Genomic DNA, 17655 nt, shown 5'->3' with positions numbered 1-17655 from the left:
GAGTCCACTCGGTGAGCTGGACAAGAATTCAAATTAGTGCGCGACTTTTCGCCCTATAAAGACATTTCTACAGTCGCACAAATATAATGTACAAAAGGTAACCGCTTAAATGTTCGCAAGTTTGGTATCGTTTTGTCACCTTTTTCCAAGCACATTCTCATCATATTCGCTTATTAACTTTTTTGTTTCAATGACCTGTGAACAAAGGTCGCTCTTCAACATAAACATGAGACTCTGGCCAAATGAAAACAAACGAGTGGCACATGGTTCTGTTACAAGAGCACCTCTATCTAAAGTTCGTCAGGAACAACAGAGCATCCTTGGATATAAAGCAACACGTAACGTTACTGTGGACATCGGACCATAAAACTGTATCATGACTGCCATATTTCGCTGACGTCTCGTATGACATATTTCAACTTTGAGGACCAGCAATTAGCAATTAAAGCTAGCTTTTAGCTGCGCTAACGAGCTGGCTAGCTCGTTACCTAACAGGATCGCCTTAGTAACGTTAACGAATGAGAAGTTCAGAGAACACTAAGCTGGTTAACCAGATTGCTAGTTATACAAAAGGCGCTCGACAGACCACGAAGACAAAAAAGCTGACACAAACAACTTTTCATTTCCGTAATTAAAGACATTCATGTTACTGCAAACAACCACAATTCTAATTTACCTCTATTTCAAAGTCAGGAAGGTTGAACGCTGTCCTGAACAGCGAGCAGAAGTGGGCTATGGCGGGGACTTCCCACCAAGACTGGATCTCTTCCACAGAAACTGTACATCCCTGGGACATTTTCGGACTGGATATATTGTGTAACGTTTGTTTCTCACATTAGAAAGTAGTTTCTTCAGCGACTTATAATGTCTCCGTAACATTACAAATACGAAAGTTGTTGCTGCCGTCCTGTCCGGACAGTTGCCATTGCGACCCGCGGAGCACTACAATCTGTTTCAATCAGCGTCTCACCGGAGCTGAACAGATGGGAAGGGCAATACCACCGCACGACGAGGAGGGGGGTGGGGCGATTACTTAGTTCTATATGTGAAGCTATATTTGAGCATAACTAGTATTTATAGTGGCGAGCATATTGATCTTATTCGACAATAACTTGTAATTGCTAAACATATTTGAAATTGGATTTGTCTGTTCGTTATAGTAGCAAAAGTCTATAGCCAGTAGTACCCCATCGGCTTGATAGTGCGGCCGCTGTTTAAAGGGAATGCTTGTGAATGGTGAATCAATAAGACACTAAAAAGTTAAACCAGGTATTAGCAAGGCCACTTGTTTTACATCAGTGTGCTTTCTGTGTGTGCGGAGATAAGATTTTAGTTGTCATTATTTGGCATATTTTGCTATATTTTCGTTCATTTCTTATTTCTCATTGTCAACGTTGTTACGTACCACCCTTTTGATTTACTTACAACAAGAGTTTTCAAACAAGCTTAAATCTTAAGGGCTCGTTCAGCTGTTCATTGTCGCGTACAGTAAATTGCCAAATACGTTTAGATTTTTGTAAACAACATCGCGGTGGAACTTTTGGGCAATACACTACACAGGGGCTCCCCCCATCGCAATATGTGAAAAGTGCATGCTGTGAGACAGCAGTGGTGCTGAGTGACAGTGAGTGACAAGCGGCCACTACTACCCTGCAGGGCTGTTTTCAGAGTTAGATGCCTATGCTCATATCTCTTATTATATCCTGTTTTATTGATTTTTTTTAAAGGGCATATCATATGAGACATTGCACTCTCTTCCCATTCTAGTTCAGGCCATGGATCTTACACCAATGTAGTATAAACACAAGGCAAACTGCCATCAGTGTCAGAAAAACATTAATTGTATGTTAATAAAATTATTTTTATTTCCTCATATACCTTGTATCAATTAAGAATGTATTTATAATGTATGCAGTTGTATGCATTTAAATTACCACATTTAAAATGTCAGCAAACTTTCTTATGCATGTAACACCAAGACTTTAAGTCAAAAACTTGAAGCTGCAGTTTCATTGCACCCAATGATATTTGACCCAACAGTTAAATAGTAAGAATATGTAATGTTGGTCCTGAGGGTGGCACTAGAGGAAAGCCAATGGGCTCATTTAGATCAAAGGGTTTTAATCTGCTTTAAAGCACAAGTGTGATCAGCAACGTTAATGGCATTAAATTAAATTATTAGATCATTAGATTTAGATTAGATTAGATTAGACGAGATGAGAAGTCCTGTGTGCAAATTGACATTACGGCCTAAAGGTGGTGCAAGAGGAAAGCTCATGAATTCTCCAAAAGGGATGGGGTTCATTATCTGGGGAGCCTAATGTTTCGTAGTTTAATCAATAATAGTGCATCATACTTTATAAAGTGATCTTATATTTTATAAGTATAAAATAGCAGAACATGGAAATACTAAAGTAAAGTACAAGTATATCAAAATTGTTCTAAAGTACAGAATAAGTACAGAACTACAGTAAATGTACTTAGTTACACCGCACCACTGGTATCCCACCCTGGAGACTTCAAAGCGAGATAGGAAAACTGAAAAACTGGTGTTTGTTTTAGGTTCACTGTGTATGCATGTATTTTCTACAACATCTCTGGATTTCTCTCAAAGTTCAAAGTGTTGCAAGTCAGTCTACTGGAGCCTCGACTGTCAGTGTAATTGTAACTAGGAATGACTGGTGATCAGACTAGGGTGGTTCCCTGTATTCTGCTCGCTCCATGAAGATAGACAATTGTTCACACTCATGGAAAGGGTTAACCACTGCTCTATTTACCACCCCTGTTTGTGCTAATGATCTAACTGGACAGCTCTTCTTTGGGGTTTTGTATTTCAGTGGGCCACCAACATTGCAGGGGTTACAGAGCATAATAATAAGATCAACTCCATGATCCTAAATCATAATAAACAGCAGTGATGAAATGAATGAATTAATTATTACATACAGTAGGAAGCCTTCTTGACAAATAAAGTTAATTTGGATAAAATTCGGAAAAAGTTGAAGAATAGTGAGCTACTTTTTAAAGAGACAGTACACTTGCAGTAGCGTCCCTTAACTTCATCCCAGCTACCAACTTAACTCACTGAGTTTTGATTTTGAGCATTAAGCTCTGCTTTGTTGCCTAGCAACATCATAACCTTGCATGTGACTGGTGTTCCCAAGGGGTGTGCTGTCACTGCACTGACAGCACTATAATGGCTGACCACCACTGCCGGTAGAAGCACCTGTCTGCTTGGTCTCCACATCCCCCATAGAAGATTTTTGACCAACCTGTTAGACAGCAATTTCCACTGCCATCGTCAAAACATCAAATGAATATCTTTTGGAAGATGGTGTTCATCCCTCCAGTACAGTTCAGTGACTTGTAGAGTAATAATATACATTTGAATTTGTCAACCATCTGTATTACAAGGGTGTAAATGTGATCGTAATTGTCAAGAAACATGAAAGCTGCCATTCAGTGATTTTTTTTATGTTGACCTTTTTAAAGCTTTAAACTCTACACAGTACAGTTTGACTGTGTTGTAATTCAAACCGCATTACTTAACCTCCTAAGACCCAAGTTCTATCTTAATTTCTCTTTGCTATCTTGGCTTATTGGGACCTGATAAGTATAAAAACTAAGCATCATCTGTTGACATGATGTAGTTCCACATACGGGGACAATTTTTGAATTTCCATATAAGCAGAATTAAGTATTATGGTATAACCCAAAATGTGATGTCCACGCATGTGGATGCCAGGTCTTAGGAGGTTAAAATACAACAGTGTTTCTTTGGAATTGTGTTACGATGGAAACAGCTTGAGTCCAGGTTTAATTGTTGCCAGCAAACACTGCTACAGAAGTGAGCATTTATAATGCTTCCCTTTGAAACAGTGATGGGTTTGGACTAGTGGACTGACAGGACAAGTAAATCAGAGTGTGCTTTATGTTTGTGGCAGATTTTACCACTGAAGTAAGTTAGCACATATTGTATAATGTACAGTATGTATAATATATATATACATACATACACGACACCACTGGGTGGGACACCAGTGGTGCGGTGTAACTAAGCACTGTACTTCTGTACTTATTCTGTACTTTAGTACAATGTTGATATACTTGTACTTTACTTCAGTATTTCCATGTTCTACTATTTTATGCTTATAAAATATAAGATCACTTTATAAAGTATGATGCACTATTATTAATTAAACTACCAAACAGTGTAATAAGTCGAATCCTTTTGTTTCCTTACTTGGGATAATTCTGTATGCTAAGGGACTGCATAATGAGAGGAGATAACTGAACCACATATTCATATGTAGTGTAGAAGACTGACTGCTTACGTTTCATGCATTTTTTAAATACATTTTTATCGAGTCAAAGTTTATTCCTCTAATAAAGATTTCTCTTCTTTACCCCGAGTCCGTATCTTAAGAATAGTCTTCTTTTGCAAAAGAGGCATGGACAATTCTGTGCTGGCTGACCCTCTTGGCTGGAAACAGAGACAGGCCCTCTTTCATCAATGCTACATAGCGATATAAAGGCCACAAGCACAAGTTTTCTATTTTCACCACAAATAAGTTTATTTCTTTAACAGTGTATGGTGTAACCAAGCGCTTTTAATGTGAAAGCCAACCTAGGAAATATCATTTTCAATGAAAGATTTCCCCAGCTGATGAGTGAAATGATCACTGATAGTAATTGTTTTTCCGTTAACAGGAATCAATACATCAATCAATCCTCATGAAAAAATTGTTTAGGGGCAATGAGTAGTTGCTGTGGCAGTCACATGCTCTTTTTGATGATGTTCTTATATAACCTTCTTGTCCTTTAATGACCTCTTTTATCATATTTCCCCAATAATAAAACATTCCAAACAGTGATAATCACATTGGTATATCACTGTTACCTTGGTAGTAATTGTAAGTCTGTGAACATTTGACGAATCCAATGTGCCTGGAGGTATTATGTAATACTGGGACTGTTGAATAGAGAGCTCATTACTGATACTGGGCAGCCTTTTTTTGTTGCTGTTCAAGTTGCATATACGTATATATTCTTAGAAACAATACACACCGAGCTATAATTGTGGGTATTTGTCCCTGCCGTGTCTGTTGCGTGTGTGCTGTGACAGCAGCTCCACGGGCGTGAGTTTATGTCGAGTTGTGTTAGCGCAGAGCTATGTTGCTGGGTCTGTGTCACACTGGGAGTCACCACGAGAGGGAGGGACTTAGGCAGCAGGACAATGCTGGTGTTTGTGCAACGGCCCCTGAGTGGCGGCTAGCTCTCTCAGATCGCTCTCGCTTGACTACCACTGCTGCACACATTGTTGAAGTGAAAGGAAAGTGGACAGCTTGATCCTGTCTGTGGGATACACCGACAGAGGTAAGACCCCCATTCCCCACTGCTATGTCTCTCTGTGATGGAAGAAAATTAAGTTTTTTAGGAGCTGTCTCATGGGGCTTGTGTTGTGTGAACTGTGTTGAGCGGGGAGTTCCAGTGCAGTTTTTTAGGGGGAAACAGAGGTCTGGGAGCTGGAGGTTGGCTTGGGGTGAGGCACCCTTGTCTGGGTTTTGGCAGGGTCACTACTGTGTGTGAATGGAGCTGAGCTGAAAGAAAGTTTCACAGAAAGAGGCTCAGTGAAAGGCATGTGTAGAATGTGACTAGGACCCAGCAATGGAAAAGAGAAAAGAGTATGAAGGGGACAGGAACAGAAGAAATATTTGGAGATGAAAAAGTTGAGGTGATGGAAAAGGACACCAAAAAATGCAAATCAAGATGAGAGGATGAACAAAGCAAAAACTGACTGTCTCCGTTAAGACAGGCGAGGACAGAGTGAAGGTTTACAGTGGTAAAAATAGAGGCAGAATGGAGGTGGGGAGATTAAGAGAGAGATTAATTAGGGAGCTGAGGGAAGGGGGAAGTCAGGAGGGGAAAAGGCAGGAAAACAGTGGAAGAAACCGAGAACATAGTATAGGAAAGCAAGCTGTGAACCCCAGATAAGATTTCAACAGCGTTTCTATTATCTGTGATACACACCTCTTATGTTAGACTACAAACTATTGTACTTTCAGAAGAAAAAAGAAAAAAAAGAAAAAACCTTGTCACACAAATTTCCCAACTTCCATTCAAGTCTCCTTTTCAGTCCTTTGTAAATGTCAGATTCTAAATGCGGTAAAAGAATACCGGTAAGCCCCTCATTTTCAGTTCTGCCCTCCTTGCTAGATCAAATACTCTTATCCCTTTTAGCTGGCAGATTAGAGAGACTCAAGATGTTCTGTCTCCGTGTGGTAGTCCTGGGATATGCTGCTATTCACATTTATGAATGACAGTCTGGATTTTATGGACCCTGAGAGTTAATATGAGGTGTGTCAATCCTTCGTCCCAACGATTACTTACAAAGCCATCACAAAAATCTATTCAACAGGGCTTTGAGAAAGACAATAGTCAGAGAAACGCTGGTCTCATTTGAAGTCTTTGGAGTGATTGAGTCCATATTAACTGCATGTGTTTTGTGTTTCCAGGTGGTGGGAGAGAGATTGGGTTTTGGTGTGAGGCACAGCAAAGCAGAAAGGCTGGATAAAAGACACAGATCCAACATAGGGGGTTTTGACCACGACAGACAAGAAAAAAAAAGGGCATCCACACCAGGGAGAAGAAGAAGGCGGTGCAGCGCTGCCATATTAAAAGAAGCAGCGAGCTGTATTTGTGGTTTGGGTGGGCAGGTGAGGGTTGAGCTGCGGTGACAACTTTGGGTGGGAGGGAAGAGGAAGAGGAAAAGGAAGACGAAGAGGAGGAGGAGGTGGGAGGAGGAGGAGGAGGAGGAAGAGAGGAGTAGCAGGCCTGGACCTGGAGCCCAAACACAAGCAGGATGGCAGAGAAGAAAGTTAGGTAAGTATCTTTATCTTGTTCATTTAGCTCAATGGAGACAAAACGTATTCACTGGAAGCAGCAGCTGTGCTAATGTTGGTCTTTTATACTCTCTTTGTGTGTGTGTGTGTGTGTGTGTGTGTGGTTGTGGAAACTCCCCCTGTGGCCGCTTTATTTGCATCTTTGTCCATGAATGGACGCGTCATTTGCATGGCTTGTGTCGGTGCCTACGTTTACATGGGTCTGTGCATGCATGTGTGCGTGTGTCTATGTTGATCCCTCAGCAGCCTCCCTGCTAAGCTGATTAATGGGGGCGTGGCAGGCCTGGTCGGTGTGACATGTGTATTTCCTATTGACCTGGCCAAGACCCGCCTACAGAACCAACAGGGCGTCCAAGTCTACAAAGGAATGTGAGTAGGGCTCCCCTGGCCCGAGTTAACCCGACACTGTCACTGATCTACCACATACTGTACAAAGATAAGGGCTTTCACATTACTGCAGTTTTATTTCAGCATCCCTGAACGATTTTTCTTCTGTTATTGAGAAAAGGCTTCTAAATTCATCTTTATCTCTGGAGTTAAGAAAGGGCTACAGACAATTTTTTCTGAATGCAAATGTAGCCAATGTCAAAGTCTCTAAACCGTAAAACCTTTTCAAAGCATCTGCTGGTGATGAATGGTGTAGATATGTGCTTTCTGGTTAACATCACTCTCTAATTTGAGCTACAAACAAGTCAAGAATTATTTAGCTTGTGCAGACTGACATACTTTTCCACTGAATCTCAGTGGGTGGAGCAGCACAGCTAAACACACCACTTCCCATATTTGGTCCAGTGTTTTTTGGTGAGTTTGTACAAAACTCCCTCATTGGATCATATTAGGGGAATGGCTGTGTACAGAGTGTGCTTTGATGGACTGCCGTGGTGACTTTGAATGGTGGATTGTTTTCACTAATTCAATTTAAAACCTGACAAATGCCCTAAAACTATTTCAAAATTAAGAGTTGCAGAGAAAAAAGGTGCTGTCCTTAAAAGACCCACTGACCCTAGATTTTTAACTGCGCACATCTGGTGGGCATCAATATTGCTGGCTGATTGGGCGTGGCCACCCTGTGTTCACCAGCACAGACATTTTAGACTGCGGTTTTCCACTGTGAGTCAGAGATGGAAAAATAGCTCGGATAACTTCCCTCAAAGCCCAGTTACGAGGTTGGATTTTTTCCCCTGTTCTTTGCAAAGAAAAAAAAACAAAAAAACAGAACTGCTCATACAGTTCGCTGACAACACTGATCTCTGTCCAGTTTGTTGTTGTGACAGGATAGAGGGTCATGGTGTATTTGGGTAAAGGCCAGGCCGGAGATGATGCTTATAAACAAAGCGTAATACTGCTGATTTGACCTAAATGTCTGTCAGTCTCAGTAGAGTTAAAATATATGAACATTGTTATTGTGTATTCTAGGGCTTAATTATGTCACACAATGTTATATGAAAAACAGACAAAATGTCAGTTGTTTTCTCTTTTGTCTTTAAAGGCTGGACTGCCTGGCAAAGACGGTGCGCTCAGAGGGCTATTTTGGATGCTACAGAGGTATTCTTTGCATTTCTAATCCCTGTGACAAACAACGCTTTACCTGTGCTTTACTATAAACTTAATCTGGCCACCTACGCTGTTGTTTATCCCGTGGGCCCTCAATCTTTTTATCATAATAAACAGTATCCGCTGCTATTAGCCCGCAGTGGTGAGCCATAAGCTGCCATGTAGGTTTGTTCTATTTGTGTGCTTCAGTGGAAAACTATTGTGTGTCACTGTCATCAGCCTGTTTGTGCTTTCCAGGTGCAGCAGTGAACCTCACTCTTGTTACACCAGAAAAAGCCATCAAGCTGGCTGCCAATGACGTCTTTAGACAGAAGCTCTCTAAGGATGGGTACATTGATTTCTGTCCTTCAATGATGCATCATATAATGTAGCTACATAAAAATCATCTCAAGCTACAGACACATAGCCTACCTACTGCAAATGTATTGCAGTACAGTAGATATGTGCAAACCTTACGTTATATCAAACACAAATGAGATATTGATTTTATGTTATGTTAAATAATATTAGATTGGAAGTGTCCAAGGTTATTACAGTCAACTAAAACTACATTAATTAGTTCAAATAAGTAAAGAATTTGTTCTGATTTGGAGACTTTTTGGTCAAATTGCTGTTGCATCTGTATTTCATTTGTGCACCATGAAACCAAGCATGCCAATCTTTAACCTAGTTTTAAATAACTTATTGTTAACTTTAGACCTGTAGACTGATTAGTGAAATCTACAAATAAAATAAAATAAAAAAGAATATAGAAAAGCCTAAAAGTCACTCTATTGTGTTTCCAGGCATTTGCCCCTGTGGGGGGAGATACTGGCAGGGTGTGGGGCTGGGACCTGTCAGGTGGTCGTCACCACTCCTATGGAAATGCTGAAGATCCAGCTGCAGGATGCAGGAAGGCTCGGTGAGTTGGTCATTGGATTTAATGTTTTTAAACAATGTTTTTTTTCCCCTTTGTACAAATACCAAGATGCAGTGTGTCAAGTGTAAAAGGATTTGAAGAATTGCACTAAGAAACGTAGTCACTAATACTAAGACAGATGTGGTGTACGTTTAGTCATATACTATGCTTTTCAATGTGTACTGTTTATAAATTTGGTATCAATCTTTTGACACGCTTCCCATTTACTTTTTTCTCAAAAATGGTAGCCCATCCTTTGTTCAGTAACAAAAAAAACATTCACAGTGATGGCTGCAGGATTACACTAGCCTGCATGTGTTTTCTAACCTGGGACAGTCTGTGTTTGACTATCAGCTGCCCAGAGGCCTGTTGCAAATCCAGCTCAGGCTGCTGCTCCTGGTCCAGCTCCATCGTTGGTGGCCACCCCACCAGCGCGGCCGAGCCCTCCACGGCCCTCAGCCACCGGCATCACTGTGGAGCTGTTGAAGACCCGTGGACTGGCAGGCCTGTACAGGGGGGCAGGAGCCACCTTAATGAGGTCATACACACAAAGACAAACACGTACACTTACTCACAATACATGACATTTGTTTTACTTCTCTTTCTTACTTTTAATATAATTGTGGGTAACATCAAAACATAGCAGTAGGGGAAAAGCACTTCCCATCATTTTGATGTTGGAAACCTTTAAAAATGTCAAGTATATGTCCATTCACAGTTGCTTGCGTTCTCCAGCATGAGTTGATTATACATTGCATAACTCACCCTGCGTTTGTTGTATTTCCTGACACCTCTGCCAATCAACACTGATCAATAGAGTCCTGCGGCTATGTCTGGCTGCTGTACTGCAGTTGAATGGGGCCATGTCTCTTTCTCTCTCCCTGCCTCTCTCCTGTGACTTCAGTCCATCCCAATTTCTTTCTCTATGCCCTAACCTGTAATACAGTGTCTCAGATTCCTTCCTTTCTGTTTAATTCCATCTAACCATTTTATTTTTTTAAATCATATTTTTCAGGGATGTCCCCTTCTCAATGATCTACTTCCCGCTGTTTGCCAACCTAAACACTCTGGGCCGGGAGAGCCAGGGTGATGTGGAGGTCCGGGCGCCGTTCTGGCAATCCTTTGTGGCTGGCTGCACCGCAGGCTCAGTGGCAGCTGTGGCTGTGACACCACTGGATGGTGAGTGGGAGAAAGAAACAGAAAAATAGATATGGTGGGACAGAGGTGGACTGTGAATGGGGATTTAAGCCCCTGCTACTCACAAAGAGAGCAGGTGTGTGTACAAGACCAACTTCCATTTAATGAAACATTTTAAACAAAACGATGTAACTTTTGAAGGATGAAATAACACAATCTTCCTCTTACAAATGAAAAGTTGAATTCATCAGCAATAAAACGCAACCTCACTCAATTCAATCCACTCAAAAGGTTTTGTCGCTACAGCCTCACTTGGTCTGGTATAACCAGTAGCTTATGGTCGCTAAGGTTAGCTATTGTTAGCTAATGTTAGCAAACTTTAGATAGATATTGGCAGTCACTCCCTTGTTCACTCATTCACTACTCCCTATATAATACACACTCAATAGTTCACTCAATAGAGGGCAGTGAATTGAGATTGACACTTTGCGTCATCACTGACTGCAGATTCACACAATGGCCATTTTCTAATCTATAAAATGCCATGCATTGCATCATGGGATTATTGGAAGAAAGTAGTGTACGTGCCATGTGGAAGTGATATTTCTGAGTCAGTTAACTGAGTATTTGACTTTTCTACTTGTGTTAGTACTACACTACACATTAGCATTGATCTGTTGTGATCCTCATTTGTATCCAAAGTGGCTCCTGTTTGCTTTAACTCTCTTTGAATTGATGTAGTGACATGTGCATTTCTGTGTTTTAAATGCCTGTACAGTCATAAAGACTCGTCTGCAAACCTTGCAAAAAGGTGAAGGGGAGGACACATACAGAGGAATTATTGACTGCACACGGTAAGATTTTAGTCTATGATAAAACATTTGTTGTCTTAGTATTCATTCAGTGTAAAGAGCCTTCTGACATTTTCTTTCATTGTCCTTCTCCCGCTGTCCTGGTCTGTGTGTACTTTTGCAGGCGCATCATGACGCGGGAGGGCCCCTCAGCATTCCTGAAAGGTGCAACGTGTCGTGCTCTAGTCATCGCTCCTCTGTTTGGCATTGCGCAGGGTGTCTACTTCCTCGGGGTAGGGGAGACGGTGCTAGGTTTGCTGGAATAGCGGGATGCTTGACATCGGTGGCGGTGGTTGTGTTGTCTCTGTACAAATCATTTGCTGCTTTAATCTGCAGTGAACGAATGACACAACTTGAGTGAATACAGAGAGAGGGGAAATACGGCCACTAACCAAAGGAAGCAGAATGGTCTGAGATATGAGGAGGCTCTATTTACTAATATGTGGACCAGTGGGTTCACAGTAATCACGTTTCTCTAGGTTTGTACATGCTGTCAACAGGGTTCCGTAGGTTAAACAGGGTCCTGTGTATGTGTGTGACTAATCTGAGAGTGTGTCCCAAGTTGTCTGGGTTATCTCTGTGTGCTTGCTGCAATATGTCTGGAGCTGTTCCTTATTCTGTCTGGTTTGTTAAGAGAGACCTGCTGCTGCATGTTGTTTAAGGCTGTTAACTAAAACGCCTACCAATCTGTATGGTCATAGCAAAGAACTGTGCATCATCCTACGTTAAGGGACAAATTCCCCTGTCAATCTTTATCAAAAGCTAATGTTGCATAACATTTCATGTCAGAGCCTGAACTGGGTATTAGGCTTGACTTCAAATGCCAATCATTTAGATTTCAATGTTTGATGCGCTTCTCTGGAAAAGGAGCTTGATCTCCTTCTGCCTATCCCGTTAAGAGTTCCTCCCACTCCATCCGTGAGGTCTGAGTTGTAATCTTGGACTCCTTCACTGGATTGGGAGGTGCTGCCTGCCAGTGTCTCTAAGGTCATTTGTTAATCTGATGGTAATGCTTTAATCCCTGTATTAGTGTACAATATACCCTAACACACAGCTCACTTCCTGCCTAAAGGCCACAGGTTAGACTGCTGGGCCGCTGTGAAAACCTGTGAGAAGCCTAGAGCTGACTTTACTGCTTAGTTACGCATAAGAATATGTTGCTTCAAATGACGTGCGCACAATAACTAAAATAAATGCAATTAAAGCCTTATCATTGCTGGTAGTTTCTAAAGCATCAAAACTGTAAGTCTGAAATTAATTCAGTGGAATTGGTGGTGTTGAAATATTGATTTGATACTTGAGTCCAATTTAGCAAGGACAATTATATTTGTTAGACCCATGGAGGGAGTATGGCACCTTGTCTTGCCAACTGTTTGCCATTACTTAAGTCCACTGGGTGGCACTAAAAGCTTTTTTTTACATTTTTAATGCAACACACTATTTTATTGTGGCTAGTGTAGCTAGGCTACTACATTTCCCTCACTATAGAGTGAACATAGCCTGAGTGAACTGTTTGTTTACAAGCTGTAAATAAATATATCTCATACATGCTGATTTCTCTGTGTCACACGCATTTATTTCTTTGGTTTTTGTATGTTAAGTGCTTCAGAACAATGGTAAAACACGCTTTCTCTACCCACACATATACACACACCATCAAACTGTTAAAAAAGCGATGTTTGGCAAACATACCAGAAATCAAGTTCATCATATGCTTGAATGCTAAGGTTGTGAAGTGAAATGTCTGTTTTTGGTGACGTAGCTTTGATTACTTTAATCAAATAAAAAAGCAAGATTTCCCAAAAGAAATGAAGGAATATATATTTGCAATGGCATTGCAACTTAAAGCAGTCCTTGGAGAGGTAAAATAGAGGGCACTAGAGAGCATAAGTAAAAGTGCATGTATTGAATTATTTTTCTGTCCATTAGTACAAAAATAAAAATATGTCTGAACACATCCGTAGCATTCCATTATGTAAATCAGGGTTTCCTTTGACCCTGATGATTGGAAGGTGACTGTGCAGACTCTTGCTCACTATGATGATTGTCTGTGGTAACCTTATATATTCGCCCGTGTCTGCACTGCCCTCTTCAAATCCACTGCTAATCCGTGAACTTGCGGTTGGGGTTGGCACCGAACAAGTTCACTCTGATCTCAGGCATCATCTGTCAGGCATAAAGTCGGGATACAAATAAGTGCACACAAGAAATGAAAAGTGGAGAAACATGACAAACGCAGATGCTTCAATATTTCTTATTTTTTCTTAGTTATTATTATATCAAATAATCAATAGTGTCTAATTTCCAAAAAGACAAACAAAGTAACAAAAAAACCCTACTAGATGCAAAATCAAAACAAATTCCTTTTTTTAATCACTCTAAACACAAAGGTTGAATAAATAAAGTTGAATTACTAACAAAAGCAAAACATTAATGACTGTAATTAGTAAACAATTAATTTTACTGCCCAAGTAAAAATGAAAATCAGTGTTTTCCCATTCTTAAAAAGTGAAGTAACACCCAATTAAAGTATGGCAGCATGACAGTATTTTTCACTTTCATCTCTCCGTCCTTTAGGTAATTAGGCTCTCTAGAAAACCAAGTGGGCTGTGCTGCCCTCCACAGGCAAACAGCAGAAACTACATTTAGTGTGTTATTGTTAAATGTGTTATTTTAAATATCAAATCTAAAAGTTGCTCTACCTGTTGTGCCGTAAGTTCTAGCCTGCTCTCCAAAGTGTTGGAAACCTTGATCTTCCCATTATCGTTATATACTTCAACTCCTCCGCAGCTGTTGACACAACACATTAAATGTGAGAGAACCAAACCCAGCTCAAGTGTGTGTTTTCTTCACCTTTTTCAAACAGAGTCACAATAAGAAAAATATATAACCTGACAACACATTTAAAACCAAAGAGGAATAGTTGATGTTAAAGTCCATTAAACCATCTTACATCTCTGATGGAAGAAAACGTTCCAGGTCGATTTTGACGACTATGCTGCTCTTCACTGCCTCTTTGTAAATAGGGATGTTCTTGTTAACTGCAGCCTGTCAGCCGCAATAAAAACACAACACTCCCAACTATCATGAATGCAACAAAAGATGCAGAGGATCTTGCAATTACCAGCGCTTTCCTAAATAATTACAATAATCCCAACACTGTAGTCAGCTCAACCTCACCTGAACCATTTCCACATCCTGCTGTCGGCAGCGAACGGTAACTTTAGGTTCCAGCAGTTGATAGAATGCCTGAAAAGTGAAAAGCACGAACTCAGACAAAATAGAGAACCAACAAACCAATCAATTGTTGATTTACCTGTATCCTCCCACAAGAGTGGTTGGAGATTTTACCTGAAGCACCAGGCCCTCCAATAGGGTAGAGTACCTAGCAGGGTCCTTGGCAAGCTCCGCAAATCTTTGACGAGCCTCATTCGACAAATCCTGAGACAAGAACACATGTAGAAAACAGAGAAAAAGCCTGTGGTAATTCGATTAATTAATTCATGCTCATTAACACTCTCACTCAGATAGTGTGGAATCAGACACATTTATAAAATACAGTGTATAGGCAGTGCTGCGTAAATGCTTGTCTGTGGTGACAGGTAAATATTATTTTTCAATGATCAGAGGACCATAAAAGAAAATCCATTCACTTGCATTGTATTGGGGTGGTGGAACCCAACTGAAATGTAGGAATTTAACTCAGGGGTGAATAGGACAAAACATAAGCACTCATGTATACTAAAGTCATGTATAAATATGCACACAAAAAACTTAATTGTAATTGTAGTTAGTTGTAAATAAGATATATTGTATGTATTCATCAATATACTGAATGTAAATGTGAGAGATGTCTGTGTCAGTTGTTTAACATGAACTGAATATGTGAATATGTGTAAGACACTGATCTCTAACCGTGATCATGTCGTCACGGGCCTTCAGCACCTTCAGCCTCGCTTGGTTCATCAGGTTGGACATCTGGCTGTGAGAGTGGAAGGAAAAGTCAATGAGTAAAGTAGCTAACATGCAATACAGCACGCCTTTTAAATAGCTGTTCTTCATGATACCCAGTTCTCACAACTCACTGTTTTTATTGATGTAGTTACAAATATTTATTTATTATTTATCAACTGTAATGAGGACACAGTGAGTTTACCAAGGCAGTCATAAGTGAGTAGACACGGTAGATAGAACCACACGGTAACAAAGTGACTGAAAAACTATGGGAGGAAAAAAATGTATCTGGTAAGAGCTGATTAAACTTGTTGCCTCTCAATCCAAAGTGTGAGATAAACAATGACAAAAATGACAGAAACAGGCTCCAAACAAACCTTCTTTCCCAACAACTCACATTTTCTTGTGCTGTTCAATCTGCTTTTCCTTCTTCTCGTAGTACTCCATGATTTTCACCCGCTGAGTCTGCACTAGACGACCTTTCTCAATGTTGAACTCTTCCTCCGCCTGCAAACAGATGGGTATGACCAGACCTATTACTGGTGGCAGCAGCAAATATCACAAGACTGACTGACTGACAGACAGACAGACTTCAATTACCTTGGCATCAATTTCCTCGACTTTCTCTTTGGCCTCTTGCTCAATGAAGGCCATCATGTGCTTGATCTGCCACAAGAGACAAACACAAATTAGTTTCTTCAAATTCAGATGTCTCACAGAGTTCAACCTTTGTGTATAACGATATGTCAATTTCCTAAATGTAAGTACAAAGCAATTCACAATTCATAACAAACATTTTCTTTACTTTAGAAAGACTATGTTTACTACTACAATAAGACCAACCTCAGTACCCACTACCGATAGTTTGTTTCAACTTTCCATGTGTCATAACGTCAGACAATTCTGTCAAATGACTGAAACCCAAACAAAACAAATTTTAATATTTGCGCGTTTAGTAACAAACTCGAAAGTTAACGATATTTAGTGCGCAAATATGATTAAACAGCTAGCTTACACGGAACAGTAGTTGAGTTTTTAGCCCGTTAGCTAGCGTTAATGTTTACGTTTAACTAGCCACCTAAAGTTATAGTCACTGTGATTAACGTGGTTAAACTTAACAGCTACGAGAATAACATTGTCTATTTTACCTGTTTCTGTACGTCAGCATCGGTGAGCGCCATGTCTATTCTTCAATATATTTTGTTTATTTATAAAGTCTGTAAAAAGCGGTCTTCCCGACCACTTGCACAGTACAGTTAAACAGAGACAGCTCGGAGAATACACTTTTCCTCTTCTTGTTGGATTCACGTCGAGCTAGCGACTCAAGGATCACAACATCCGGTCATTACTTTCAAAATAGTACTCAATAGGTCAAGTCCTTAAAAACAGGTACGAGTGAGGAAAGGGCGCCTCTTCCCTCCCAATTTTTAGATCATAAAGACACACACCCGTCACAGTGTTTTCAAGTCATTTCAGATATTTAACAACAAGTACAACAGTATTAACAGAATTATTTCAATAATGCATATATTGAATTTGCCAGGGCGCAGCGTATGGAGACTCCAGGGTCAGGGAAAGGTTAAGGGGGCGAGTCCCATATGGCATATTTGATGGTATCTTCCATGGTTTATTCTATATGGTTATGGATATCAGTGTCAAATTTCACTTTCTGGAAAGGTCATTTTAATTATCATGTAAGCTTGTAATTGTCTTAGTTAGCTACAACATTCCAAGCTGCCAACCTTCAGATGCGGTTGCCAAGATACACTGGAAAGCAAACTGAACGTTTGATCCGAGAAAATTTAATACACTTTCACTTTAAAGTTAGCGTTACCTTTTCGCTTTTGGATTCTAACACTGTCCGGTAACTAATGAGAGTATTATTTTGAAAGTTGAGACAGGAAGATCTGTGTTATATTCTCGCTAGCTTGTGTAACGTAGCTTCCAAAGCACACGGTGTGCTAGTGCTACTGTTGCCTGTCAGTGGTGGTCTACCCTCTCCAGCTACTCCTGCAGGGGACTGTGTCGCATATTTCCCTTCAACTTGTCGTTTGTCAGCACTTGGGTGCCTTTGGACAAGGACGGTAAGAAATCGACTCACGCTGGGCTTAACTTAAGTTCAAATGAAGTTTTGCGTCTCAGAAATAGCACCTAAAACGTGTTACGTTAAGCTAGCTATAGCTTGCATGTATGTTGAGATGTTCCAGCAACTGCTCGTCTGACTAAAAACGGACTTTCCAGTGTAGCAGACCTTTATGTAATATGTCAGGCAATTATCTAACGGACTATGTCTGGTTATTAATTGAGTATGAGTGTATAACGTTATATATTAGTCTTCTGGAGCCATGCTGTCATTTTC

General features: G+C 40.4%; 3 protein-coding genes across 8 annotated transcripts in view; 1 reads left to right on the top strand and 2 right to left on the bottom strand.

Moving 5' to 3' along the window:
• The window catches only part of cecr2 (CECR2 histone acetyl-lysine reader), a 31489-nt gene extending 30693 nt beyond the window's left edge, over nt 1-796 (bottom strand). Inside the window, exon 1 of the mRNA XM_070907603.1 lies at nt 677-796. Within this exon, the coding sequence (XP_070763704.1) occupies nt 677-796 (120 nt within the window). The remainder of the gene's footprint in view (nt 1-676) is intronic.
• Nucleotides 797-6777: 5981 nt separating this feature from the next.
• Nucleotides 6778-12099, top strand: slc25a18 (solute carrier family 25 member 18). 3 transcript variants are annotated; one of them, XM_070906899.1, is made up of 9 exons: nt 6778-6882; nt 7146-7271; nt 8392-8447; nt 8694-8784; nt 9242-9357; nt 9709-9892; nt 10370-10533; nt 11270-11345; nt 11467-12099. In XM_070906899.1, the coding sequence occupies exons 1-9, from the start codon at nt 6863-6865 to the stop codon at nt 11606-11608; spliced, it is 975 nt and encodes a 324-aa protein (XP_070763000.1). In that variant the 5' UTR covers nt 6778-6862; the 3' UTR covers nt 11609-12099. The 3 variants fall into 3 exon arrangements, with proteins under 3 accessions (XP_070763000.1, XP_070763001.1, XP_070763002.1); XM_070906900.1 differs by having other exon boundaries at nt 6846-6882; nt 7149-7271; XM_070906901.1 differs by having other exon boundaries at nt 6846-6882; nt 7149-7271; nt 9242-9365; nt 9717-9892.
• On the bottom strand, nt 10687-16562 carry atp6v1e1a (ATPase H+ transporting V1 subunit E1a). Of its 4 annotated transcripts, XM_070906903.1 has the most exons (10): nt 16445-16562; nt 15897-15962; nt 15694-15803; nt 15258-15324; nt 14694-14783; nt 14523-14591; nt 14296-14390; nt 14045-14132; nt 13401-13508; nt 10687-11672 (listed from the first exon to the last, which is right to left on the bottom strand). In XM_070906903.1, the coding sequence occupies exons 1-9, from the start codon at nt 16475-16477 to the stop codon at nt 13446-13448; spliced, it is 681 nt and encodes a 226-aa protein (XP_070763004.1). In that variant the 5' UTR covers nt 16478-16562; the 3' UTR covers nt 10687-11672; nt 13401-13445. The 4 variants fall into 4 exon arrangements, with proteins under 4 accessions (XP_070763004.1, XP_070763003.1, XP_070763006.1 ...); XM_070906902.1 differs by lacking the exon at nt 10687-11672 and having other exon boundaries at nt 12903-13508; XM_070906905.1 differs by lacking the exons at nt 10687-11672; nt 14694-14783 and having other exon boundaries at nt 12903-13508.
• Nucleotides 16563-17655: the final 1093 nt, after the last annotated feature.

The sequence above is a fragment of the Enoplosus armatus genome, chromosome 6 (genome assembly GCF_043641665.1).
Source record: "Enoplosus armatus isolate fEnoArm2 chromosome 6, fEnoArm2.hap1, whole genome shotgun sequence".
In the NCBI taxonomy this organism is placed as follows: Eukaryota; Metazoa; Chordata; class Actinopteri; order Centrarchiformes; family Enoplosidae; genus Enoplosus; species Enoplosus armatus.
Note: the sequence above shows the minus strand (reverse complement) of the source record. Positions and strands in the feature narration are given on the sequence as shown.